At 45.7% G+C, this 26,762-nt stretch overlaps 3 protein-coding genes across 4 annotated transcripts; 2 read left to right on the top strand and 1 right to left on the bottom strand.

Annotated features, from left to right (window-relative positions):
• Window positions 1-2,468: 2,468 nt before the first annotated feature.
• LOC103180702 (G-protein coupled receptor 6-like) lies at window positions 2,469-3,446 on the top strand. Its single transcript, XM_007896688.1, has one exon. It carries the CDS (start codon window positions 2,469-2,471, stop codon window positions 3,444-3,446), a length of 978 nt encoding a protein of 325 aa, XP_007894879.1.
• Window positions 3,447-7,598: 4,152 nt separating this feature from the next.
• Window positions 7,599-10,379, top strand: znhit3 (zinc finger, HIT-type containing 3). Its single transcript, XM_042338688.1, has 5 exons — window positions 7,599-7,777; window positions 8,440-8,471; window positions 9,022-9,108; window positions 9,758-9,838; window positions 10,135-10,379. Exons 1-5 carry the CDS (start codon window positions 7,710-7,712, stop codon window positions 10,329-10,331), a joined length of 465 nt encoding a protein of 154 aa, XP_042194622.1. The 5' UTR covers window positions 7,599-7,709; the 3' UTR covers window positions 10,332-10,379.
• Window positions 10,380-10,904: 525 nt separating this feature from the next.
• LOC103180631 (unconventional myosin-XIX) lies at window positions 10,905-26,574 on the bottom strand. 2 transcript variants are annotated; one of them, XM_007896589.2, is made up of 24 exons: window positions 26,459-26,574; window positions 24,096-24,243; window positions 23,730-23,878; window positions 23,474-23,587; window positions 22,443-22,575; window positions 22,002-22,071; window positions 21,648-21,750; window positions 21,001-21,097; window positions 20,635-20,711; window positions 20,268-20,358; window positions 19,364-19,535; window positions 18,966-19,039; window positions 18,358-18,479; window positions 17,941-18,054; window positions 17,366-17,542; window positions 16,993-17,133; window positions 16,451-16,558; window positions 16,193-16,263; window positions 15,476-15,588; window positions 14,640-14,818; window positions 14,073-14,202; window positions 13,722-13,807; window positions 13,155-13,490; window positions 10,905-12,887 (listed from the first exon to the last, which is right to left on the bottom strand). In XM_007896589.2, exons 2-24 carry the CDS (start codon window positions 24,187-24,189, stop codon window positions 12,774-12,776), a joined length of 2,865 nt encoding a protein of 954 aa, XP_007894780.1. In that variant the 5' UTR covers window positions 24,190-24,243; window positions 26,459-26,574; the 3' UTR covers window positions 10,905-12,773. The 2 variants fall into 2 exon arrangements, with proteins under 2 accessions (XP_007894780.1, XP_007894779.2); XM_007896588.2 differs by lacking the exon at window positions 26,459-26,574 and adding an exon at window positions 26,159-26,435.
• Between the last annotated feature and the right edge of the window lie 188 nt (window positions 26,575-26,762).

Raw genomic sequence — 26,762 nt, 5'->3', positions numbered from 1 at the left:
TTGTTTCAGCTGCTAGTGGTGCTGAGTTATCAGAGATGCCAGTCTCTAGGTGAGATGTGAAAAGCCCTGTTGCAGTTCTGATGGGCCATGCGGAACCCTCCATCAATGTTACGTTGCCTAGTGAGAGAGAGGTCTGCGGAGCTTGTGACAATGTTTGCAGTCTTCTGCATAAAAAAATTACAGAGAGCCCTAAACACCCAAACCGAATGTGTTTATTTGTACTTATGCATAGATAATTAACTGTCCCAAAGGGTGGAGCTGGAGAAGCAGTGGGAAGCTTGCCAGACAGTCGGTGCCACTCTCCACAAACCCTTTTAATGCTCCCATTGTTCAAGCATTTATCCTTCCATATATAACAACTTGCATTTATATAGTACAGAAGTAAGAAAAGAGACACAGTATATAGGCGGTCAGCCCACTCCCTCCACCCACCACCACTCCATCCCAACTGACTGCTAATTTAGCTAATTTTAGCAGGACTTTGTTTCTGCGCCAGGGGCAGTGGCGTTTCTGCAAGATTTCCCATTTCTTAGGATTTTCCAAGTGTCTGCAAACTACAGTACACATTTAAACATTAATAATAACAGTAATAATAATCCTCACATTTGATACAGCGCCTTTCCTGTCAGGAGGAAGTGCCAAAGTGCTTTACAAAATAGATTGTTAAATGCAGTCAGTGACTGTGTGCTTTGTGGGTGATCGGCAATGATGTAAAATGTATTTGTTTGGCCACCAATTACTTTTCTGTGCACTTGATAGCCGTCCCCTGCAATGTGATGTTTTCCTGTGTGAAGGGCGCTGTATAAATAAATGCAAGTTGTATACGGATGGATTCAAGTTTGAAGACTGGGAGAACTGGAGAGTGCGTGGAGTTGGCCCCCAGCTGTCTGGCAAGCTTCTCTCCCGCTGCTTCTCCAGCTCTATCCTTGGGGGCTTTCGTTCACAGGGTTAACAGAAGCATTAACAGGGTTAACACTTGCCAGAATCCCTGCCCCCCAGGAACTGGACAACTGCCTCAGAGAGTTGACTTGATTCTAACATTCTGTTTCCAAGCACAACAAGTCCTGTTGGAGCAAGTCCTGTTGCCAGGGTCAATTTACTGATGCCAGGGGTCAATCTCCTGTTGTATTTGTGTGTGGGTGGGGGAATCACCCTCTTGTTCTCTTGTTGCTGGGGGCCAGAGCTGCGCTGAAGCCGAAAAGTGTTTCTAAACTTTCAATTTTGTGGGTTTCCTTTTCCGGTACTGATCAGTTGAAAGAAGCCTGCGACCAGATAGATAAAGAGAGAATAGATAAATCCGCACAGCTTTCTGTGACCGAATGGGAGCTTGTGGATCACTGGAGAAAAGACCTGCCCTAAAATCCAGGAAAATAACCGAAGCATCAGCCTCCATCGCCACAATGCGGGTGGACCTCCAGCCTGGTTTGAGGTTGTGGTAAATCCAGCCACAGGAGCAAAGCGACCTCTAGAGGATGGATGGAAGCGCACAGCTCACATCACCTTCAGCCCATCAGATCCCATCCCTCCAGAACACCCAACCCAACAACCCTCCTCCTCCCACCACAGCATCCAGCTGTTATCATAACATTCACATTTGGTACATCACCTTTCACGTGAGGAGGACGTCTCAGGACCACGCAGAATTTGCTCTAAAATGCAGTTGTGGGGGTAGCATAGGACAGCGGTTTGGAAATACTCGAGAGGATCAGGCATGGCAGCTGAAAGCTTGGCCACCAAGGTGGAATGAGGGGAATGAGGAGAGAACTACATACCTGAGTGAGAAGCAGTGTGTGTGTGTGTCTATGTGGGAAGATGGAAAATATGGGCTGGAATTTGGACAGTGAGATTGTGTGGTTAGGGAGGGGGCAATAGGGTGGCAGTATTCATTAAGAGTTACATCTGGCTGGTCCAGGACTTGCTGTCAGTCAGACAGTTAGTCACTCAGTCAGTCAGAGCGACAATAGTCCAGGATTTGGGGCTCGTATCTTATCTTAGTTGAAAAGTATACATTTGTTTATGAAGCCACTTCCGCTAAATTCGCATTTATTTAAATCGTGATTAACTGCAATGTCAGCAGAACAAATATTTAGCCATTAGGTTTGAATGAGAGAAAGAGGGTCAGGGACCAAATCATAGATGTGATTAAAACAAAAGGTCTGGATGAAGATAAGCGATGAAGATAAGGGATGTGGTTAATATTTGACTTCCCTGGGCTCTTCGCATAAATAAATATACCTGCCAGGAAACTGAGCATCGACCATCATATGGTATTTCACACACGAAAGTGGGGAGTGTAGCTTTGACAGAAGAAACGCAGTTCTGGATTCAGTCCTAAGGTTTATATAATAATAATAACAATCCACGTCAGGAGGACATCTCAAAGGGCTTCAGAGGAGTGTTGAGTGTGAGTATTTGTGGGTGAATGGTGACTGACTGGAGTCATTAGGTGGACGTGGTCACTGAGCAAAATGAAGAGTGCGTCAAATGGCTCATTGGAAGACGCTAACAGCAATGTGACCTGGAGCAGCTCCCTGGTCCTGGCACTGGGGGTCCCACAGGTGCTGGTCAATCTCATCTCTATTATTTGCAATGCGGTGGTGGTCTTCGGCATCGCGACGGTCGAACAGCGGCGCCGGCCCATCATTGTCCTCTTCCGCAGTCTGGCCTTGTCCGACCTGCTCACTGGCTGCTCCTCACTTTACGTGGCACTGCTGTTCATCTCGAACCCTGACAACTCCATCCACGGCTCCCAAGAGCTCCTGGTCGCCTACTCCATCTTCACCGTCTCCATCCTGTCCACTGTATACAACCTGATCAGTATCGGGGTGGAGCGCTACCTGACAGTGGCCGACTGCCTGAGGGAACGAGGCCGGCTGTCCGAGCAGCACATCTGGTTGGCGGCAGGCAGCAGCTGGATACTGGCCAGCCTACTGGGCATGCTGCCTCTCATGGGCTGGAACTGTCTGGGCAAAGAGGCTGCCGCGTCTCGCCTGTACGGTCCCTTCTGCATTGACTACCTGATCTTCATCGCTGCCCCGAACTTTGCGGTGGCTTCCCTCTGCCTGCTGCTCACCTACGTTGCCATCATTGTCATCTTAAGGAGGCAGAGTTCCACCGTGGCTGCACACGCCCACAGCACCAGCTGCTATAAGGTGGCCGAGGCCCGTGTCACCAAGACAAGCGCCTTCATCTGGGTCACCACGCTGATATCGTACGCCCCCTTCTTCGGAGGGGTCCTTTGGGACGTCCTTGACCACTCTCCTGCCGAGGACATTCGCATCGGCGTCTACATCTTCAGGAACTGCACTGCCATCATGATCACGGCCAACTCTTTGGTCAATCCCATCATCTACACCCACAAGCAGCGAGGACTGGGGTGCAGCATGAGTTCCCTCAAAGGCTGCCTCCAAAGGAAAACCCGGGAGCGAACGGTAGCGAATCCTTAGCCTCGAACCGCGCAATATCCGATCCGATACCGTGTGTGTGGCGTGAAAGCCAAGAACTGGTCCATTTCAGCACCACTCGGCTGGTGGACAGCGACAGACGGCGCTGCCCTCTCGATCTCTTCTTCATCGATGTCTTGCGATCCCATCACTTTCTCCCCTTCTTTTTCTTTAACGTCTTTCACCTCTCGCTCTTCCTCTCTGTTCGTGCATCGCTCTCTCTCAATCTCTCTCTCTCTCTCTCTCTCTCTCTGTCTCTCTCTCACCGTTCCGCACGTCCAAAATAAAACCAATAAAAACCGACCCCCCCCGCTGTGTCAGGGGTTCGACCGACACCGAGATTGGATTGCACCCCCCGGGGAGGAGCGTGGCTGTGGTTATTATTATTATTATTATTATTATTATTATTATTATTTAGGGATTTTTTTGCAAGAGATTCGCTGTTGCAGTAGGCAAAAGGAAATCAGCTTTATTCCCCCCCCCCCCCCCCCTTTCTGGTGAGGTGCACCGAATCCAATTTGTCACCGATTCATCCTTCAACTGAGCCCAAGGACGCGTTAGCATTCTCCAGGCAAATCACCCCCCCCCCCCCCCCCCCCCCCCACCACACCCACCCCCACACCCCCCCCCCCACACCCACACCACCCCCACCACACCCACCCCCACCCACCCACACCCCCCCACCCCCACCCCCACACCCCCCCCACCCACACCCCCCCACACCCACACCACCCAAGCAAACTATTTTAAGATGAAAGGTTAATGCTTTTGCTTTTTTTTTAATTAAAAAAAATTGCCACCGACAAACTGCGACCTTACCTCCCACTGAGAGCGTGTCTCCTTCTGGTTGCAGAATAAGGCGACTCCTTTTACTCCGCACAGAGGTGGTTTGAGAGGAGTTTCATCAGTGCGGCTCAGGTTCTATGCTATGTTCGAGGTGGTTTGCAGCTCTGACTTTCACTCACAATTACAGGCTGGGGGTGGGGTGTGGGGGGGGGGGGTGGGGGGAAGGCTACCTCTCCCTCCTCTCCCATCCCAAATTGTTGCATCCAATTTGTCAGGAGGGGAAGGAGAGCCCTCGGTGGGAAGAGGCTATAATTAATACCTGGCGTTGGACGGTTTCATATCTGTGTTTCTCTTCCCCACCCCCTCAATTGTCAGTTATTTTCTTTACTGCTATAAACGCGCTTAATAGGGCTGTCTATAAGTTGCTGTGTCTTGTGATGTTGGTTGCAGTGCTATATATACATATCTGTGTGTGTGTGTGTGTGTGTGTGTGTTCCCAGTTGCTGCATATTTCCTGTGGTTTTTTTTGGGTTTCTCTAAACTTGTTCAGAAGGTGGTTTAGGGGAAACGTTGTGGTGGGGGGAGAGAGAGCATTAAGAAGCTGAAAAAAAAGTCACATTTTTTCCAAGTCTTTCTGGCCAGCCTTCCTTTCACATCTTATTCTCAATGGCATGCCGGCGAATGCATTTCTGTTAAGTCATTCGTCAAATGTATGTGTTCAAATAAATCATTACCTCAGCTACCTATCCAGCTTAATCTGCCAAACATGAGATAGACGATGCGGCAGGTTTAATTGCACCAGGAGTAAATACAGACAAGGCAACGGATGAGATTTCCAATTTATTCCAGAGGAGATAAATGCACCCATGAAATACATACGGTAAGCCTGCAAATGAAATTGCACTCCCAACTCAAAGATTTGCAATATGATTCGTGTTTATTACAGCACCTTTTACATTGGAAGGATGTCCCAAAGCGCTTCACAGTGGTGGACAGAGACCCAAGCTAGGCGCGGGAGCCGAGGGGTGGGGGGTTGAGGAAAGATGACCAACAGCATGGTCAAACAGGTATGTTTTGAGACGTGCCTTGAAATAGGGGAGATGGATGGATGGATGGATGGAGGGAACCTGACATGGAGTTCCAGGGGCAGGGGCAGAAGGGCTGAAAGCCTTGCCTGCTGATGGTGGGACAGGGGACATGAAGTAGGCCAATATTCGCTGACCAAAGGGAATGGCCAGGACAGTGTGGTTGGAGGAGATGCGTCACAGAGATACGTTCAGGCGAGAACATGGAAGGGATTTGAATATGAAGACGTGAACTTTACCACTGACACGCAAATTTATAGCTACCTCACCCACTCAAAGCACATTTCACCTTTAGATAATGTTCCTTCAAATCCATTAGCATTCAGGAAATTAAACACGGTGGACAAATATTATTCAACAATAAAACTGCAGATTGGGTTTAGTCATTAAGTCAAGGGCCAGAGAAAACATCGTAAACAAAATTTCCTACCATCCTGACTGCTGCACATTTTAAACTCCCTTCAATGTATAAGTACATTTCCAAGTTCATAACAAACATTATAGGCAGACGGCGAGTGCATTAATCTATAGTTGTGGACAACACATGCGTCACACAATTGAGGGATTTCCCCTGAGTCGTTTGGAGGTTACCACAAAGATACAACAAGGCCAATCATTACAAAGGTTGACTCCAATTGAACAGAATATAGCAACCACAATACTCCGCATTTAATTATAATATGGGAACCTATGTCAAACAGCAACCGTATAAACCGTGACCGATATTTCACCACCAACAGCTTACACTTATATAGCGCCCTCCACTCAGGGTAGCTTCTCAGAGTGCTTAACAGTGGCGGAGCCTGACTCTGAGCCGGGGGGAGGTGGCTGTAAGCACGGTTGAAGAGGAAAGTTTTCAGGCGGGACTTGAAAGAAGGGGAGTGGGGGCAATGCAGTGGGATTGAGGGAGAGTGTTCCAGAGTTTCGGGGTGTAGTGGCTGAAAGCACAAACTCCAATGGTGGGGCGAAGGGTGCGAGGGACGAGCAGGATGCCAGTCAAGCGGAGGCTCCATATGGTGGACTGGGGAGTGAGGAGGACGGAGAGGTCGGGAGGCGCCAGCGAGTGAATGGATTTGAACACGAGGGTGAGGATCTTGAAGTCGATCCATTCAGTGGTGGGGAGCCAGTGGAGCCTGGGCCAGACCTGGCGAGACGTGGTTTCATAGTTTCAATGTTAATCGCATTCACTGTGGAACACTCAGGTTACTCGGCTCCATTGCCTCTTAGTCACAAGGCTGTATGTTGAAGCCTCATGTCACTACACGACAATCCAAGGGCAGGAGCCATAAAGTATTTAGTTACCCAGAAGGGAATTAACGACCGGAACAGGGTCACCAGGAAAGGTGATTGAGGCAAGGACACTGGGCCTTGTTCCAAAAAAAAAAATGCTCGATGTGGTGATGGGATGACGGCAGGGCAGAGGTGAGACCAAAGCGGGACGGCCCGAATGGCCTTCTTCACCCTGATCCAGCCTTGCGATTTCAATGACTCTTTGCAACGTACCCCAAACTCCTGATAACTTGACCCGGTCTTAACTTGTCGCTACCATTTGAGTCATTGTGTGCGGTCGATAGCCCATCCGCGTTTCTTTGTGTATTTATACACGCGCGTAAGTCGCCGCTCGGGATAACTCGTCGCTGAGCCCTTCTCCCTCGGAGTGACGGGTCATCAGGAGTCTCCCGTAGACGACAATAATAATCCCATAACCACCACCACGAATGACACTTGTTTAGCGCCTTTCACGTCGGGAGGACGTCCCGAGGCGCTGAACCTTTGCTTCTGCTTTTAGCGCCTTATCGGGGTCTCTTCACGGGATTCTACCTTGAGTTTCGCCCGCTACGGTGCACAGTCACTACACTTTTTACAGGATACGCTGCGAAGCGCTTCGAGACGTCCCTAACAGGAGGGGCACCGGGACCACCGAAAGGTCTTATTTTCTACGTCGCCCCCAAACCCCCGCACCCACCCCCAGTCCCCAACCCCCCCCAACCCCCCAGCCCCCCCACCCCACCGGCCTCCGCCCCTTTCCGTTTGACCCCGAGCCGACTCGCACTCACCCTGACTCCACGTCCGAGCCTCGGAGCCGCACGTCGGTCACCAGCCCATGTCGCGCTGTGGCCGAAGAGAGTGGGGGGGGAGGGGGAGCCCGTGTGTGTGTGGGAGGGGGGGGGGTTGTGGGGGGGGGGGGGGGGGAGTGGGTGGGGGAGGGGCTCGAAAAAAAACTCCCCACTGCACCTGCGCGCGTAACGCTCCCACCTCCCGGAAGTACCTCGGCGCATGCGCACTGCACGCCGAGCCGCCGTGGGAGCGCGCGGCTGACGGTTTAACGGTCGTTTTTTGACGGTTGGGGGGGAGGAGCCCGAGAGAGGGGGGGGGAGAGGGGGAGAGGGGGGCGATGAGCAGCTGCTGCGTGTGCGACCAGCGGCCGCCCAGATACCGCTGCCCCCGCTGCCGGGAGCGCTAGTGAGTACCGCGGCGCCATCAGCGGCCACTAGGCCGCACTCAGCCTGGGACTCGCGTGACCGCCCCCCCCACCCCCACCCCCACCCGGGGGAGGGCTGGGGAGCCTCAGGCCGAGCTCCTCGGTCATCAGAGATAATGTGTCTATATATATACATATATATAACTTTGAGACGTCGAGAAGACGTGAAAAGCGCTATATCAAATGCAAGGATTATTATTATTATTATTTGTTCACTCTGTGTGTGTGTGTGTATGTATCTCGAGGGGGCGATCATCCCCCCCCCCCCCCACCCCGGCCCCCGGCGCTCTCGCCTCGAGTCAAGGAGGTTGCGGGTTCGCACGCCTCCACCACACCCCTCCCCCTCCCTCCCACCATATCAGGGGGCACTTTAATAATAATAATAATCCTCGCACTTGACACGTCGCCGAAGCGTCTCCGCCGTGTTTCACACTGTGAGGCGGATGGACTTGTATATTGTTGCGGGCGGAACCAATCGATCGATCGATCAATCAATCAATCCTCAACCGTCCCCGCGTTTGGTAACACGCTCCTTGTCACGTGGCCGGGACGTCCTTCGGGACGGGCGGCGTTCCTCTGCCGCTCCCGAAATTCTCCACTCACGGCAGTCGTCTTGTTTTTTTTTTGTTGTCTCCCTCTCCAGCTGTTCGGTGGGATGTTACAAGCGGCACCAAGGTAACGGGCGGGCCATTGCTCTCCAGAGTTGCGCGGCAGATTCAGTGTTGACCGGTGGTTCTGACGGCGGGCCGTCGAACTCTTGATTTAATTTTGTGGCAGACAACCGTTGAGTAGAAAGTGTTGACCGGCCGAATAGTCCTTTCAAAAAGGTCCGGTCTCTCGAAAACGTAATTTGTTTGGTGGTTTTGCTTTCTGTTTCTATGAACTTCGGCACCAGAGTAATAATCCCTCCAAAAACCCCAAACAATAATAAATTGGTCATTTTCAATCCACGACTGTCTGTGGGGACATTGCTGTGCGCAATTGGCGGCCGCGTTCGCCCACAAATATACAGTCAATTCACTTTGCAGTGTGTTCTGTGAAGCGCTTTGGGACGTCCTCCCGACGTGAAAAGCGCTATATCCAATGCAAGGATTTTTATTATTATAACCTTGCACAGTTCCTAAGGCAAAACTCTGGTGTTTTTCTAAGGAGTATAAAAAGTGGTATTTTAACGGTTGTGCTTTAGAACTTGAACTATAATCTTTACAAAATTCCTTTTTACTAGATGATTGCAAACCACAGGAGTCTAAAACCATTTCAACAGCATCTGAGGTTTCTCCAGCATTGAGAGTATCGCCACAACATAGCACAGGTATAACAATAATAATTACATGTGGTGGCTGAAACTATGATTCCATCAAAGGGTCAGTTGCCCACAAGGATCTGTCCCACTGATACAAAAGTTACCCTTATTTTTAAACAAATACAAAAGTTCCTCCTATTTATAAACTTCCCCTATTTAGATTTTGTGTTTGAATGTTTTGTTTATTTTTTTTTCCTGTAATTGTAAAGCGCTCAAGATATTATCCTACATGAAGGGCACTCTATAAATCAAGTTGCTACCATTGATTTAAATTGGGCTTGCTTCCTACGTGATTTATTTGTAATCTGTGCCACTAACGACCTAAAATAAAAACTATCTAGCAATAACCAGTATGAAAGTTCTTAAACAGTAAGATATTTTACTTCATGTGGGTGCCTACCTATTTAAAGCAAATGGCTATCAATTTTTTGACCTAGTCCATTTGACAGCACAAGGCAAGAACAGCAATCTGCTTTTTGCAGCTTTGTCATCATTCCTAGGTTTTAAAAAAACATCTCTCCCTTTATCAAATATACAAAAAATTCTGTAATCTGCCAGTTGCACTTCACATAGCAAGTTGCCACTACCTTTCACAGTTTTAGGAAATATGCTGCAATCACTTATTAATTGTATTTAATATCTCTGTGCATATTGACAGGGCACAGCTGCTCTGCACACAATGTCCAGGATGAAAATGAAGAATCTGATTGGGTAGCACAAAATAAACTGAGTTTATTGGGTAAGTAGAAAGAAGGGTTTGGGAAATTTAAGTCATTAAAAACTGCTTAATCATGGAGTAGCATCAATAGCAACCACTGAAAGCTGCAACATATGCTATTTTGTTTTGCCCTCACTGCACGTGGAGGTATCTATATCCTGTAGTAAATTGATTTAAACACTTTCTGAATGTTTGAGCATTAGATCAGGGAAATTGTGAATCTGTGGCTGCATTCATCCGTTGGTGTAAAATGCATATACATGTATTTGAGGTAAACACTGATTTTAAATGAATTCTATTCCATTTTCTTCCAACAGCAGATTCAGAGGAGTTGAAGAGTTTGCTCTGCAATCCTCATCTCAGAGATTTGCTGTTGACTGTAGACCAGGCCAGGGACAAAGGAAGTTTAATGAAGACTGTTATGCAAGAACCCATCTTTGTGGAATTTGCTGATCAGTGTCTACAGATCGTTGAACCCAGAATAAAGAAAACTGAATTTCTGCATTGTAATTAAGACACCCATGACCATTTTATACTATTAAATATACACTTTTTGAATACATTTTCTTGGATCATTTCATCTGTCTAACAGGTAACTTAGAAAATTGACTGGTACATGATCAGACTTCTTTCAAGGATCAGGGAGATTTACATTACCCTGAATTTTAATGCCTCCATCAATTAGATCATATCCAGCGAAACTTCTGATCATAGATAAACCCAAAGTTAATGTCTAACTGAGAAAGTTTCTTCTACTACTAGCTTTTAATGGAAGCATTCTCAACATAGACTGGTATGAGCAGTTCTATCACTAGGAATCTGAGAATATTGGCCTTGAATTAAACCCTTTGGGCATTCTATTGGGGGCAGTGATTTACAGGAGTTGGTGAGAAGAGTAGTTTGAAGTTGATACTAAACTTAGTTACAAATGCATTTCAGAATGGCTTGAAGGCCATATTCTGCGAAGCGTTTTGAGACATCTCAAAGCCATGATAGGGCACTACATCAAATGCAAGGGTTATTATTTTAGCTCATTGGACTATCATGCATGGACTAACCCCCTTTACCCTTAAAGAAAACAAAAACATACATATGCAATGTTTAATTCCTCAAATCAAACACTTTCACTTTACATAGAAACAGCTTCATTTAAAATAGATGATTCAGTACATAAATACATCTGTTCAAGTTTTAAATAAAACGTGTAACAGTTTTGAAACAGATCCCCTTGTTTGGTAGCAGCTGCATGATTTGAATTGACAGTATGACTGACCAATAAGGTTTAATGTTTGCTGCATGTGGACAAAGTGCAATGTTGTTCATAAACAAGTCAGCAGCTTCACACTATTTTGCCTGCAATCTATAAGCAATTACAAAAAGCCATAATGTCATCAATGAGACATTCATCCCTGTGAGCCAAAGCCCAATCTCCTGTGGTTGTCCTAGCTGCACTTGTACTCTGAATTGTACCATGGCTTTGGACTGATAAAACAGCACAGATGCAAAAAAAAAAAAAAAATGCCCAAGTAGTGTTTTCTAAAAATAATTCTATTCAAATCAAAAGATTAACACTGAGTGCAAGTTCTCACTGTCTCGTTATCTTTCTGGTAGAACTGGTCAGTGAGTTGTTCAGAGCATATTGTTTATATGGTCAGTTTAAAATACAAATTCTTTATAAGTATTCTATTAAATGTTAGTTCTAAAAGGTTCTCAGTTTATATGCAGGGATAAAGCAAGTATTCCTGAATGTGTAATCAATTTAGAATTTTACATTCTGTGATTACATGAATGAAAAGATTAGTATATTACTTTCTGAATAATACCCCAGCAATTCCCCCAGAGTATCCAGCACCAATCAAGGAGCATTGTCACAACTATCACTTCAGCACAGTGTGCGAGAGGCAGCTCCAAGTCAAGAAAGGAAAGACAACAGATAGGACCTCATGTCAGCTGTCATGAAGCCACATCGATAACAAAAATAAAGTGAAGGAGTTTGCAGTCTTTATCTGATCCTGCCCTTGGGACAAAAATAGAGTGGATCGCTGTCCAATTAATTTCACCTGTGTTACAGTAGCCCTTGGACAAAGGAATTATTAAGGCTGAATGGCATAGTCCAGATGGAAATCGAATGGGAGACAGCACCTTGGAATCTTCCTTGTGCGAGGCTTAGGTAGTGTTTGTGCTGAACAATAAAAGGTTGATTTCCTTGATCAGAGGTAACAGAATTTTAAAGTTAAAATCACTTTCTCCCCCAATATAAAAACACACCCAGGTAGTGTTATTTTGGTTGTCAGCTGATTCAGTGTGGACTGAGGGAAGCTAAAAGAAAATTGTACAACCATTTCCCTTATTGTTTAAGATGCACCTGAAAGTTTGAAGAGTTTCTCCCATTAGAAACCGTATACAGGTTTTGCGCAAAGACTTCTTTGGAAAAGACGAGACTAAAAGTAACTAGTGTTCCTATAAATACTGTATACATGAATTGTAGATTTTGTTCAAATTACCTGCCCTGAGGTATTGGCACTTATTTGCATAACATTAATTTTTGATACTTGTAATTAAAATAATAATTGCAATACATTTATCGTAAAGGCAGCATGATACACCTTGGAGTCTTAACTTGTGTGTGCTGCTGTGATGTAACAGAAAGGCAGAGTAACCCTGCAACGTAATTGATGAGTCTCTCAAGTTCCCAGTATGCCACAAAGTTGTATTAAGTGTTCTATAAAATCTTGCTTCTAATTGATTAATCACTTAGAAGTGGACTTGATGAGTCACATGCTAGCACTGCACATAGATACACAGTCCTTAGGTACAGCTTATTCAAACCTTAATGTACCAAATGAATGTTGATGAACAAAGTGATTCTTATCCGAGGTTAATCAGATTATGGTCGGAGCTGGTCTTGTGGCAGAGAAAGGCTTGCGGTGATGTGTGGTTGAATGGTAGATGCACTTTACGTCTTTTCCAACAAAATCTGGTTGAGGCCATTGATTGTACACTTGTAGCTTTCTGGACAAATGTCGGCGTAATGCAACGGTGATCTCTTGCAACGGAATTTTATCCTTATCTAGAAAACAGTGCAACATCTTATATAGAGCTGGTGTTAAAATGTTCCAATTTGAAGAATACAAAGAATTCTCCCTATATCACGGCCGATAGTCCCCCACATGAATTGATCATTCACTTCCTGACTGTGTGCAAATTGGCTGCTCAGTTTACAACTACAACGCTTCACTTGACAACAATTATCAGCGAAACGCTTTGAGATGTTAGTCACTGTATCAAATGCAAGGTTTATATCATTTTAATTCACTAATTAATAACGGTGCTTTACCTGAGGCAGCGCTCGAATGGAGACCAGGTCACAGCCAGACTGATTGGGTTCTTGTTTATGGTTTATTCGCCCCCATTGAACCTTCAAACAAGCCGACCGAGCGAGAGCCCGAACAGTCCCACTCACAGTGAATGTCAATGCAGTCAACGGTGCAGAGGACAGGATGAGACCCAGGGGCCACGAGCGTAGCTTTAAATCCTGTTTCAGAGTACTTTGGGAAGGTTTGCTCGACGAAAGATTCTGGGAACAAACTGGAGAACCAGGAAGCCATGCCATTTCCTCTTCAAAGTTGCTTGTGTCGTCCAATTCTGCTGCGGCCAAGGTTTCCATTCTGACCTAAAGAGTTTCAGAAATAAATCAGGCAGTGGTGGCTAATGTGCAATTGTATCTTAATCGGATTCTTCATTATGGAATCTGAGTCACACAAGTGGAGGTCATTCTGGTAATCAGAGGTATTTTGTAATTGAATTCCTCATTGGAAGTGCCGCATGGAGGAGCAAAAGGCTTAGAATGCAATTTTAAAAAATACCCTGTACCAAACGGAACCAAATTAAAGCCACGTCTTACTTTCCAGCTTTTCCAAGCCTGCTGCACCACCGTAGCAGCATAATGACACTTCTTAATCCACCGTCTTGTCAGCCATGACCTGACAGCTATAAAACAAGTTAAGCAACGTGAGCCTGGAACCTTGCAATGAGGGCAAACTCATACCGCATACAATCAAATCACAAAACGATTTAATGGGGAGGTTAGAAAATAAAGTTACTTTTACACAGAATGTGGAATTCTCTGCGCACAAAACAACTATTGAGTTAGAAAACGAGCGTTTGCAGAGAAAACATTCAGCATTTCTAAAGCAATCATATAAAGTGCTTTGAGGGGATTATGATGAAGTGGTGGAATTAACACAACAGTTACCTGCTTGGAGCACGGTTGTCGCTCGCCTCAGTCGTGCCAACTTCCTGCGCCGGTAGTGCCGCCAGCTGCTCTGTATAAACGTTGCCTTGTGCGAGAGCATTTGACTCCTCGCACATTCCAGTTGTTCAAGCTACAGAGATTAGTGATAAGTGCTCATGTGTTGTTTAACACATTTTACAGAAGACTCAAGAATACAGACTTAAAAATGCCCCTTCCCTTCCCCAAAAGCCCATCCCAGTGTAATACAGACCAGGAGTCATTAATTAGCAGCAGTTAGGGGCTACAATTGACATGGATTGGAGCACAGCAAAGTCCCTGCTCTCTTCTAGGCGTCATGGGAAATGCAGACAAAACCTCGGTTTCATGTCTTATACAAAGGACAGCACCTCCGACACCACACACAAAAAAAAGACTAAAACACTCTCTGGTATTTCACTAAAGTGGGCTTAAGACCACAATCGTCCAATCTAGAGACTATTGTGCTACCCAATGAGCCAACTTAGTAGTTGAGTTATGGAACAGAAATCAACAAGTATTCACAGCTAAAAATTTCTCTGCAGAACTTACTACACCGTGCGTCATGAAGACTTTAGTTTTGCCACAATGTACCACTGAGCTGCAGGGGCCGCTTGGAGCTGGATTGTGAAAGGATGAGACAGCAGCATTCTGGCCAACAAGAACATTGACAAGAAGGTCTTGCACGATGGTACTCGGCTCCTCAGTGGTACCGCCTGTGGGCAGTGAACCTGCAAAGGCAAGTGACACCCATTTTCATGGCCGCATCCTCTTCGCCACACAAGGACGGAAGGTGAAGGCATCGGAGACAGTAGCAAAGTGGAGTCATTCAGTGAGCTGAAGGCACCCAGTTGAATACATAGGAATTGATTAAAGACAAGAGAAAGGGACAGAATATGGGAAGGGTAAAAGAGGGGCGGAGTGATGGGAATATGAAAAGAAAGAGAAAAGTTAAATACAATATCATTTACAGAACATGCTTTGTCAGCAGTAAATTTAAAATTCAATCCATGTAATAATGTCAATATCATCTTATTGCACACAGGCGCACACACCAAATGCTCTGCAGTGGGATCAAAAGCACTTGGTGACCAGGTGGGTAAAGCTACCACCAAGGTGGGTGAAGGGAATCGGCTCACAAAGATCAGAAGGTCAGAGCCTCAGTCCCTGGCCTGAGCTGTGTAGGCAGGTTCGGGCTGAGCTCAGTTGAGTAACCAGCTGACCACAACCAATCAAGGTCCCCACATGAATCAAAGCTACTTGGATAAGGTGCCCAGTGGTTCCTTGACAATAAAGCTATAGCCCAGTAGTGGAAACGCTTTCAGAGGAGAAAACAGAAAGAACCCCACAGCAGCCAACCCACGGTTAGTAGGGCTGATAACACTCACCTTTCCTCCGCTTTGCGGGAGGTCCTTGGTTAAGCCTAGGCAGCGTTTGTTCATGCAGTGTTTGGCTTTTGCTCAAAAGTTCATAGCGCTCCAAAAATGGTCGGTACAGGATTCTGAACAATAAAATTACTTCCCAATCAGTATCAACAGTTACAGCGCGTGCGCACACACACACCCACGCACGCACAAAGAGGCTAAAACACTGACCTACCAAAGCCTCCCCATAAAGCAGAACACTAGAGCCAGTGTTCCTTGTGCGCCTGGCTCCCCTTAGGCGTTTTGATCTGCATAAAGTCTGCTTTGTCTTGTGTTACATTGATATTCAGAGAAAAAACATAACTGGGCCTTTTTTTTTTAAAAAACAGATTATCGCAAACCGGATCTGTGCTGGTAGTAGACACGGCTGTTTTCAGTTTGAGAGTCCCAGGGCAGTACACCATGAATCCCAAGCCAGCAAAGCCAGAAATAAACAGCAGTGTTTGGTTGGCCTCCTTACCTCCCACAAGACCTTGCAGGCTTGGCATTTGTTATATTGTAAAGTCTAATATTCTGAATTTGGAACATAATGATTTAAAGATATCAAATCCCATGAGTATTTTGTTTTAAATTCATATCACATTACAGTAAAAGTTTAAAATTATACAGACTCGCAGATACATTTGCTACAATGTGGTTAATTCCCCCATTCGACTGGAGAATAGACTGCATCACACGCACCTGACAGGGAAACCAGCGGCACTGATGTGGATTGTTTCGACGATACCGCAGGCTTCCAGCTGTGTCAGAACCTGAAACCAAAGCAAACACCTCACACCTCTGATACAATCATCTCCAATCAACTCAACGTCATCATCATCCCGTTTTCAATAGCTTTCCAGAGGACCAGATTTCCTCACTCGCGTTCTCTGCCTCAAGACTCATCGTCTGAACATGTTAAGATTGTGAGGATTTTTGGTTCAGCAAAATTCGGCATACCTCCTGTGACCTGAAGAGATGTGGCTTGCAATCCCCGTTCGGCTTTATGCACCTGATGTAGCGAGGGGTGGTGCTGTTCAAAATACGCATCAGGCTTTCCAGTGAGCCCTGCAGTAGAGGGAAAAAGCATGTTGAAGGATGCAAATCGAAGTTACCTCACACCGTACAGTAATGTAACAACAACTTGTATTTATACAGCAGCGTTCACATAGTATAACGTCTCAGAGGGCTTCTGAGTGGCGGGGTTGGACATAATAATAATAATCCTTGCGTAATCCTTCTGCAATAATCCTTCTGGACATCCCAAAGTGCTTCACAGAATATACTGAAAAGTAAATTGACGGTATATTTTGTGGGCGAAACGCGGCAGCCATAAGCACTGTCAAAGAGGTTAGTTTTATGGTAGGATTTAAAGACATAGAGGAGAGGTAGAGTCAGGGTGTTTCAGAGGTTAGGGGCGTAATGACTGAAGGGTCATTCGCCTAATGGTGTGTGTGAGAGAGAGAGAGAGAAAGAAAATACATTAACTGATCAAAACAAACCTTGAATTTGGCCACCACCGAAATGGCTTTGCTCAGAGCTTTGGCATCGCACAGGTCTTGCTCTGCAACAGGAAACAGCTGCTTCAGCAAGGCATCCTGTGACTTCTGCAACAACTGCACCAGTTCTGGTGGGACAGGATCCTAACAAAGCAAGAGCAGATCCACTTCAATAATGGCCGCCAGCTCACTGCACACTGACAACAAAGTGTCCCAATACACAATTAACAAACCCTAAAGTTTTATTAAAAAAAACAAGTGCAGTCCCGGCATTAAATCTCTCAGTAGCTGCAAGCTGTATACCTCCGCCATCACCACACACACCCCAAATTCATTTAAACACGCTCTATATTTAAGTTTCCTCTGAAGGACTGACCTTGTTTTTCTCTGTCATTCCCTCGATCTGGTAGCTGACCCTCCCTGCGTAATGAGCCACTGTGAAATGAGGGACTTTGCTGAACACATCCCAGCTCATGCAATTGTTGGCCCCCAAAGCTTTCTGAAGGCGACCCTTAAACTGGTCGGCATCTGAAAGCCTGTTGAGGCGGCACTCCTGGAGGAAGAAAGGAAGAGAAAGAGTTGAAGATGAAAAGATCCTGCAAGGCAATGTGGTTTACAGGGACCGGAAGAAGAGGCAAACTCACATCCCGTCACGAGCCTTAGTGCTTCCAAACAGTGACAAACATGTAGTGTGGGGGCACTGCTTTAACAGTTGGGTCAAAATACAGTACATTCAAGTCCTCAGTGTTCGAAGGGCTCCAGGACACTACCCTGGCATGAAGGGCGCCATATAAATGCAAGCTGTTGCTTGTCCAAGAAGCCACCACCAGAGGTCCTTGGGGAGGTGCTTCCTCACACCACCACCAGAGGGCCTCAGTGAGGGGCTGCCACACAGACCGGCCTCCGCCCAATTCAGATTCTGGTTAAGAAACCAGTGAAAGACTGACTGACCTCATTTAACAGTGAGAACACGCTGGCGGGACTCCCCTCAATCAGATCCAGGCAGCTCTGGTTGTCCTGGTACCTAACAAAGGACCAGTCCAGGCCTTCTGCAGTATAGTCCTCCTAGAGTCATTGATGGGGTAAAGAGAGGGAAAAGGAAAGCAAATATCAAACACAGGAATACATTATAATTTCTCACAAAGCGCCACACAGTGAAACGTGAAGACAGTAGAGTCTCTATCCTCTGAAGGATGATGTCACAATTTTAAGCCAAATTTTTAAGCCCAATTGTGAGCTTCCACCGAACACAAAGAGCCTGGCTGACTGACAGCAGCTTCCGACCCACATTCTGGTGCTGCTGGAGTACACTCTGTGCTGTTAGCGTGCTGTGCAAGGGTTTACTAGGTCACTGTGTCTCTGTAGTACCTGCTGTGCTTTGAGATAATGGGCCACAAAGTGCTGCTGCAGTTTCTCATTGGCGTAGTTAATACAAAGCTGCTCCAGATTGTTCTGTGGGAACGACTCAAATCCATAAACGTCCAACAGACCTGCACAAAGATTGGGGCAATGTCACTTGGCTCATGAGCACGTTTTAAAAAAAATAATTTCACCTTAAGAAAAGGCATGTTTTGTGGCTACCAAAGAAAGAGTCATTACACGCAAGTAAATTATCATGAAACACCTCGAGACATTTCAATGTAATTAAAACACAAGTTTTATTCAGTAGAGGAAATGGAGGTCCTCGGTGTTAAAGCTCGGGATTTACAAGACAAATGTTCAAAAGCATTTAAAACTGTTGACCTGCTAGGCTTAGAGCTTGTCATGTGACACTCGGTTACTCACAGGCACAGTAGCAAACACCTTTATAATTAATGGCTTGGCTGGTTTAAGTACCACACTAAGATGATACAGACCAACTGGCTTCAGTTTAAAAGAACTTGGGCTCAACTCAGCCAAAAGTTAGCTCTGGATAGGGCTGCACAGGCATCTTAGGCCAGGAATTACACTGTGAAAATATTTGCACCGCACTGTACCTATGAAATTGGTCCACGTGGAAGGATCTGAGCATATAGAGGTGTTTATGACCTTTACCAGCCAGTCAAACAACCTGCAAAAAACACAAAGGTAGGACAGCTTTTCTGTTATTCCAACCCAGAGAGCAGAGGAATCCTTTTCAAGTGAATGCTCTACAGATTTTGCATAGATGGCCAAATAATCTTATAATAATAATCCTTGCATTTGATGCAGCGCCTTATCACGTCGTTGAGAAGACTCATACGCGCTTCAGAATATACTGTAATTAATTGATTGATTGACTGTGTGTTTTGTGGGTGAAACATGGCAGCCAGTTGCGCTCAGCAGTGTCCCACAAAGTCATGGATTGAGCGACCAATTTTCGCACTCAGCGCACAGCAACGACAAGCGCACTTACTTTGCGTACACGACTTTGGCCAGGCAGTCCCGCCTCGTCCCGCACTCGGTTCTGGAACACGGCTTTTTAAAGACCTGCTGCTGTCGGCCTGCTGTGATGGTCCGCACCCTAAGTTGTTCCCCCAGATCCTCCTCACACACCCTCAGCAGCTTCGCGGTCGTTTTAAGGAAACCTGAAAAAAAAAAAAAATCAGAACCGGGGCTCAATCTTTATTACAAGCATCGCACACAGACTTTCCTTCACCTTTGACCATCAACCAGGAGGAAACCTTTTCTGCTTCAACACAATAATAATCTTTGCATTTGATATAGCGCCTTATCAGGTCTTTGAGATGTCTCAAAGTGCTTCACAGGATATACTTTATATTGATTCTATATTTTGTGGGCGAAACGCGGCAGCCAATTGCCACAGCAGCGTCTCACAAACAGTTATGGACTGAGTGACCAAATTATTACTTTTTTGAAGGGACTATTATTCCCCCCAGAAAAGCGATCTGCCAGTCCGACTTACTTACTGCTAGGTAAACAGAGGGATGCGGAGTAAGGAAACTTGCCCAATGTTTCGCCCTGCCTGGTAATCAAACCCAGGCCCTCTTGTTTGAGAGGCAAGTGCTCTAACCACTAAGCTACAGGACTCCACCCATTAATTTTCTGAGGATATATTAACCCTCAGAGGACAGCAGACTGCAAACACTCTCACCCTGGAAAACACATCCACACAGCTGCTCAAAATTTAACATCTTTACTATTTTTGCAACTATTCACAGGACATGAGAAAAATCTTTCTTTACTGACTGGGAATAAGCCTCTGAGAATCTAACTAAAATTGACTTACAGAATTCCTAAAGTTCTGCCATAAGGTAATGTTTTTAAAAAAATGCAATAATACATCGAATGGCTCCTACCTTTAGTGTCTTCCTTCAGCTCACACGGCTGAGACTCATCCGCAGGGGAGCTGAAGCCCACGTTGCCGAGGTTTAGAAGACCTACTAGAATCTAATGGGGAAAAGCACAGAAAAGCCAACATCCGTGAGGTTTCAGCAGCTACAGAGGCTATTGCGGGGCCGCAACTGCGGGAAAGGGGAATACGGATCACAAGAATGCAAATGGCATTAATACTCTTAAGAATATCCTGAAAACAGTGTAGCTTACATTCTGGAATAACCTGAGCACAACACAGTAATAATAATCCTTGCATTTGATTGGATTTCTGAACTGAAGCTACCGATACGCATGATCAAAATGACAGGAAATAAGATGGTGCTTCCTTACCCTGAACACCTGGTCCTGCTTGTCATTGTCGATGCCCAGATGCAGCATCGCAGCTTTGGTCTCCTCAAGTTGCTCTTCTGCACGCGATAAAGGAAAAAAGTATGACTGGAGGTTGTATGATATTGTTTTTCCTACAAAAATACACAGCTACACTTTACATGCAGGGAAGCGCTTTGAGGTGTCCCCCACGATGTGAAAGATTCTATACCATTGCACGGATTATTATAATGCCCATAAGGTAATATTCTGTAGATTCACTTCATTATATTTAACAAATTGAATGAACAGAATCTTGTTAGTGTGGCCATCCAGGGTAACCTGCCTTTACATCCAGGGTTGGATAATGGTTCCCTCACTCTGACTAACCTTCTAAAGTCTCTGCAACGTTTGGTAACCAGACAAATTCTGCTGTTTTGGACAGATTCCACTCTGACCTCTGCTCCTGAGTGGCTCCTTTGATGATCTAAAGACAAGACGCATCAATGAGTTCCAGCATCCAGACTACACAACTTGCATTTATATAGTAACCTTCACAAAGGGTAGTGTCTTGGAGCACTTAGTGCACATTGCTATTAAGTAAGGTGCATGGAGATGTGGTTGAAAGATCCAGCGTGGTCTAATAAATGACGAAGCAGACTCGATGGCCTCCCACTGTTCCTATCCAGGTTAATGTGGTCAATGACACGATACAGGGCATTGATTTAGCAGATCTTCTGGGTGCTTTCCTCCCTCTGCTCCTCCAGCTAAAGTAACAGTTAATCTCCAAGCCCTGACATTGTGTAATTTGAAGCCTGTGAAGTACTTGAGGTATCCGGCTGCACTGTAAACCGAGAGATGTGAAAGTGACTCTGGCTGGAACTGGTTTACAACATGCTACCCACAACTCAATCTCAGTAAAACTCGGTGTCCAGTAACACGCCAAGTCACACTCTTCAATACAGTCCAAAAACACCTCCTTACATTGGAACGACTTTGAGCAAACACCAGCCCATTACACAGGGTCACTGCCGTACCTGGTAAAAGATGTGAAAGTTTCTCTCGGACGGAGCTTGATAAGCGACTCGAGTTTTCTCCAAAAGGTAGGTGTGTACAGAGGCTCCCTCCAGTTGTTGTGACCTGTGTGACAATAAAACAGAGGGTTGACAGGGACTCAAAAATATGTTTTATTGGAGGTGGATGACCGTTGGCCTGAAGGATATTTTTATATGCAAAAACAGCCATGACAGTCATGTTATATTAAAAAAAATTCTTTCCTTCCTGGAAAAATGATGATATTCCAGGTCAGGCTCATAATGCTGCTGTGGATTTAATCTTGGAATGGTTGGTTCACTGTAAAAACTGATGGAAATTGTAACTCGCTGTATCACCTGTTTAGCTGCAGCTGGATGTATTTCCCAAATCGGCTGCTATTGTGATTCCGTAAAGTGCAAGCGTTTCCTGTGTAGAGTAAACAACACTGGTCAAGAAGAGTGTTTTGTCATGTGTAGATTTATTTGTGAGCACAAACCCAGTTAGGAGCTACCGACATGTGTTTAATCCCCAAAACAGGACAGTTGAACCCATTTCACTACATGAAACAGGAGGTCATATCTGGCCCATATTTTGCTTCGATGTTTGCTCCTCTCAAGATGGCACCCATCGAAATTTCAATTCCCTGCTCTTTCGCCCTCCAAGTAAGGCAAAATGCAATGCAATAGCAAATTACATTTGTATAGCACCTTTCACGTCGGGAGGACGTCCCAAGGCGCTGGTTCTCAAGAGAGTCTGAAACAAGCATCGATCGCCAAAAACCCATTGCACTCACTTACCAAATGCCTCCATCACTGGGTTGGAGTCAAGAACTCGCTTTTCGATCCTTTCCACGTGCTCCTGGCACTTAGCAGAGGTGGACGAGGCAGCAACGGTGGCAAAGTAGTTCATAAGGCAACGTGATGTCCATGTCTGCAGCGGGAGACGTCAGAGATAAGGTGATTAAAACAACTTGCTTGTGCTGGAAATCCACATTTCATAACTTAAGACATATCGAGTGGTGAAGTCTATTTATTGTGGTATTATCGAGACTTATATCCACCTGTATTATTTCCTGTGCACAAATGCATTAGTTAATAACTGAAGCTGTTCCAGTCAAGAAAAGGTGCATGGAGCTCGACTCCAGCATTGCATTCCGCTCGGATTAATCCAGCAGCTCCACCATTCCTCAGCTTAAGCAGTTGGTGAAAGCCACAGAGTTTATTACGATTGAAAATATTATCTTACATGCGTTAAGACACAACTATTAATCCCTCCTTCACATTTAACTGTGAGGGAAGAGGGGATTTACACTTCATAAGTTGTTGCCACTGACTACAATGAAGCACTGGACAGCACACTATCCTCAAATTAAGCAGCCAAAGTGTTGTTGCATGTACATCACTAGGTACTACACAGAGAAACCAATTGGTAAGAATTGGATTTAAGTTGCCAACCATGTTCAAAAAACACACAGTGCAAAAAGAGCAACAAGTGCTTTTCAAATCCATCACCTGACTGTTGGCAGAGACTTTCAAAGTCACAGTGACCATGATCGCACAAGTGGTTATATAATGTGCAGAACCATTTCGAGAATTTGTATACTTGCGTCTATAATTTCTGCATTAAACTAGTTAACGAACAGACAAAGAATCACAAAGCATCTATTAAGGCGAGCGCTGTGACAGGTTGACTAGTTAACCCCTGCAGTAGTCACAGGTATGTTTTAACAACATAATTTCTAAATACTTCAATTTGCAGGACTCCTACCTAACCAACAGAGCCCCACATACCAGTACCTCCACACGGATCTCTTAAATTTGCTCCATACCTTTCCAGCACCGCTCTCCCCACTGACTATTAGGGACTGGTTAATTGGCTCCACCTGGCCCTGGACATTCCTGAAGGCTAGTTCAGCCACTATGTAAATGTGGGGTTGCAAGTCCTGAAGAGAATGAAAGGCAGCCTTTTAAAAAATCTGTTTAAAATTTATTTTTCTTTATATCTTACAATAGCCAGTTTCCAGACAATTTAGTAGTGTGCTACTAAATCCATGAGACAAATAGCTGTTCTGACGTTGAGTTTACCTGAGGCCGAGATGCTGTGTGATAATCTCTCATAATGTTGAAGGAATACAAGTTAGGTACAGGCTGGAACGGATTAAGGGCCACCAGGGTACAACCCGCGTGTGTGTAAAACAGGCTGGTTGCATATCTTGCTTGCAAGCATTTTAAAACTACAGAGAGAGAGAGAGAAAAGGTATATAAGCCACATTTCATTTTAAACATCTAGATTATTTAAACTAAAACATATTATTATTATTATTGTGCAGTTTGCCAAGGACTTAGATGATTCTTCTGGAAAATGTTTTTACCCACTAGGTCACCAGGGGGAGCTCCACAAACAGCATTTGAAAACAACCCACTGAATCAGGTTACTACACAAATAGTTACCTGTGGCAGTAGTTACTGGGTTGACTTTCGTGAGGTCATCAAAAGTGTGCAACTGCTCTTCATTAATAAGAAAAGCTTTCACCTCCTCCTCCATTCCATTATACGTAGTGTGGTTTGAAACCTGTTGGTTCTTTTTAAAGTCATCAGCCTGAAACAGAACAATTAGAAACTCAAAATGCCTCCATGATAGGTTCGAACATTGAATGACCCTTCAATGGAACACATCTCCTGTGCACACATGAGCACGAGATAAGCAAACATTAGTGAGTTATTAAGCAAGTTCATCTCCGCTTACAATATTGAATACCCAGGCATTGTTTCTATGCCAAACAATGTTAATGAGCCACCACTAGTCTGCTCTGCCAATTTTTTATTTGATCCGATATTTAAAATGAACAACAGCAACCTCTCAAGCAATGATTTTGTGTTTCATGGTACACTGAGTATTGTGGTTGCTGTATGTGCTGTGAGTCATCTCTAAGCTCTACTTTCATAGAAAACATCCAGTCCATGCTGAAATAATTTTATATGAACCTCACCAATTGCAACAACAGGGTGGAGTTATATTCTGAAAAATGAAACTCGTTTTAATAAGGCTTGCCTGGTACTATAAATACAGACCCAACAGACCTGAAACCGGTTTATTAAGAAGCACAGTGTCACTCTTAAATGTCCCAGTGCTACAATTATGCCTGGAGAAGGCCCTAAACAACAACCTAGAGAATTCTCTGAACCACAACATAGCTATTATCACTCTAAATTGAGTTCTTACTGCACCATCTGTCAGCTGTCTTTAGGGAAAAAAACAATTGATGTATTTTTGGACTAAAAAGCACCCAACACTTTATCTCAGTTGCTCTGCCCTTATTGTAACCTAGACACATTGTAAATGAGTAAAGTTTAATTAACACGTTAGAATCATCATGAGGTAGCTGATGTTCATGCACTGGTTTTCCATCCAGGAAAAGAGCAAATATTCAGCTCAAGAATTATTCTAGTAGTCAGATTCCCTAACTCTTGGGCTGTTCTCTTTCTCCGCCAGTACCTAACTAGTATTACCCACTGAGTCTGGGTTTAGCTGAACTGAAACAATTGCAGAAACAACCAGTCATAAATCATTATCTCTTTGGTACTCTATTATTACTATTCAACAGAAACAGATTTTTAAAAAAATGTTTTTTATATGTGTATACATATATATATATTAAAAAAATGAACAACACTTCCAAGTGGGTGTGAGTCACAGCAACACATGTCAATTCAGCGCCTCACAGAAGCTGGATTTTTCCAGACGGAAAGGGAGTCACCGGTTTAAAATTCAAAAAACCAACTGAAATAATGGCATGAGCCGAGTGTGGGAGGAGGATTAATAATAATAATCCTCGCTTTGATATACAGAGCGCCTCGTCACAATTGCTGAGACATCGAAAAGCGCTTCACGGGAACATACCGCAAAATGGACCGACTGCGTGTTTTAAAACAACGAAGAACGATAAACCCCGATGGCATCCGATGGCGCATCCTCTCGTGTCGTTGAGAGACTTCTCAAAGCGCTTCGCGGAATACAGTATATTCTGTGAAGCGCTTTGGGACGTCCTCCCGACGTGAAAAGCGCTATATCAAATGCAAGGATTATTATTATTATTATTATTATTACAGCGTCAAGTGGACCCTCGCAGATTTTTGCGAGCCAAACCCGGCAGCCAGTCTTGCGCACAGGAGGTTCCCGCAAACGGTCAGTGAAGTGAGTGACCAATATTATTTTGAGAGGGGAGGGGGAAGAAAAAAAAACAAAGGAGTTGCCGGGTACAGTTTATTTGGGCGGGATCGTCGGCCGGGACAGCAGGGAAGAAGGAGAGAGAGAGAGAGACAGAGAGAGAGAGAAACTCCCTTCTCTTTTCGAATAGCACCGCGCGATCTTTGCAAAGGATGGACAGCGAGGAAAGTGGCCACATGGGCCCCACAGGAGCAAAGGGAAGACAAGTAAAGCCGAGGGGGCGACCATTCCCCAGGCCGCCAGGCCGGTCCCTCCCGCCCGCTCGCTCGCACTCCGCCCCCGTTACCTGCCGCTCTCCCGCCGCTCGCTTGGCATTGAAGGCCGAGGCCGCCGCCGCCGCCATCGCTTCCCCTTCTCACTGCTCCATCCCTGCGGGTTGAGGAGGAGGAGGAGGAGGTCACCGGTCCGGCCCTCTCCTCTCCTCTCCTCGGCCGCCCTGAAGGACGCGCTCGCTGCGCTGCCAAGATGGCCGAGGACCGCGCAGGCGCCTGACCTCTGACCCGGTCCGCTCCCTGCCGTCGCCATGGCAGCGCCCGGGTCCCGCTGCCCGCTCGCCCCTCACTCACTCACTCACTCACTCACTCACACAGTCAAGTCAGTCAGTCACCGAGGATCTGTCACTGAACCACCCGCTCCCGCCGACCTGACCGGGCGTTACTGTGCTGCAACCTCTGCCCTCAAGAGAGAGAGCGAGCGAGCGAGTAGGTGGCGGCCATTCGTGGGCTTCCATCGCTCGCGAAAACAGCTCGCGACCGTCTCCTCGCGGCGAACGTCATCACTTGTTGCGTACGGGTGACGTGTCAACTGAGGGCGGGGCGGGGGGAGGGGGAGAGGAGAAGGGTGTGGCGTGCCGTCCGCCGTCATCACGTCGTGCGCACGTTGCACCCGGT

The sequence above is a fragment of the Callorhinchus milii genome, unplaced genomic scaffold, assembly GCF_018977255.1.
Source record: "Callorhinchus milii isolate IMCB2004 unplaced genomic scaffold, IMCB_Cmil_1.0 Scaffold10, whole genome shotgun sequence".
Taxonomy (NCBI): domain Eukaryota; kingdom Metazoa; phylum Chordata; class Chondrichthyes; order Chimaeriformes; family Callorhinchidae; genus Callorhinchus; species Callorhinchus milii.
The sequence above is the reverse complement of the archived record's forward strand: the minus strand, read 5'-3'. Positions and strand labels throughout refer to the sequence as shown.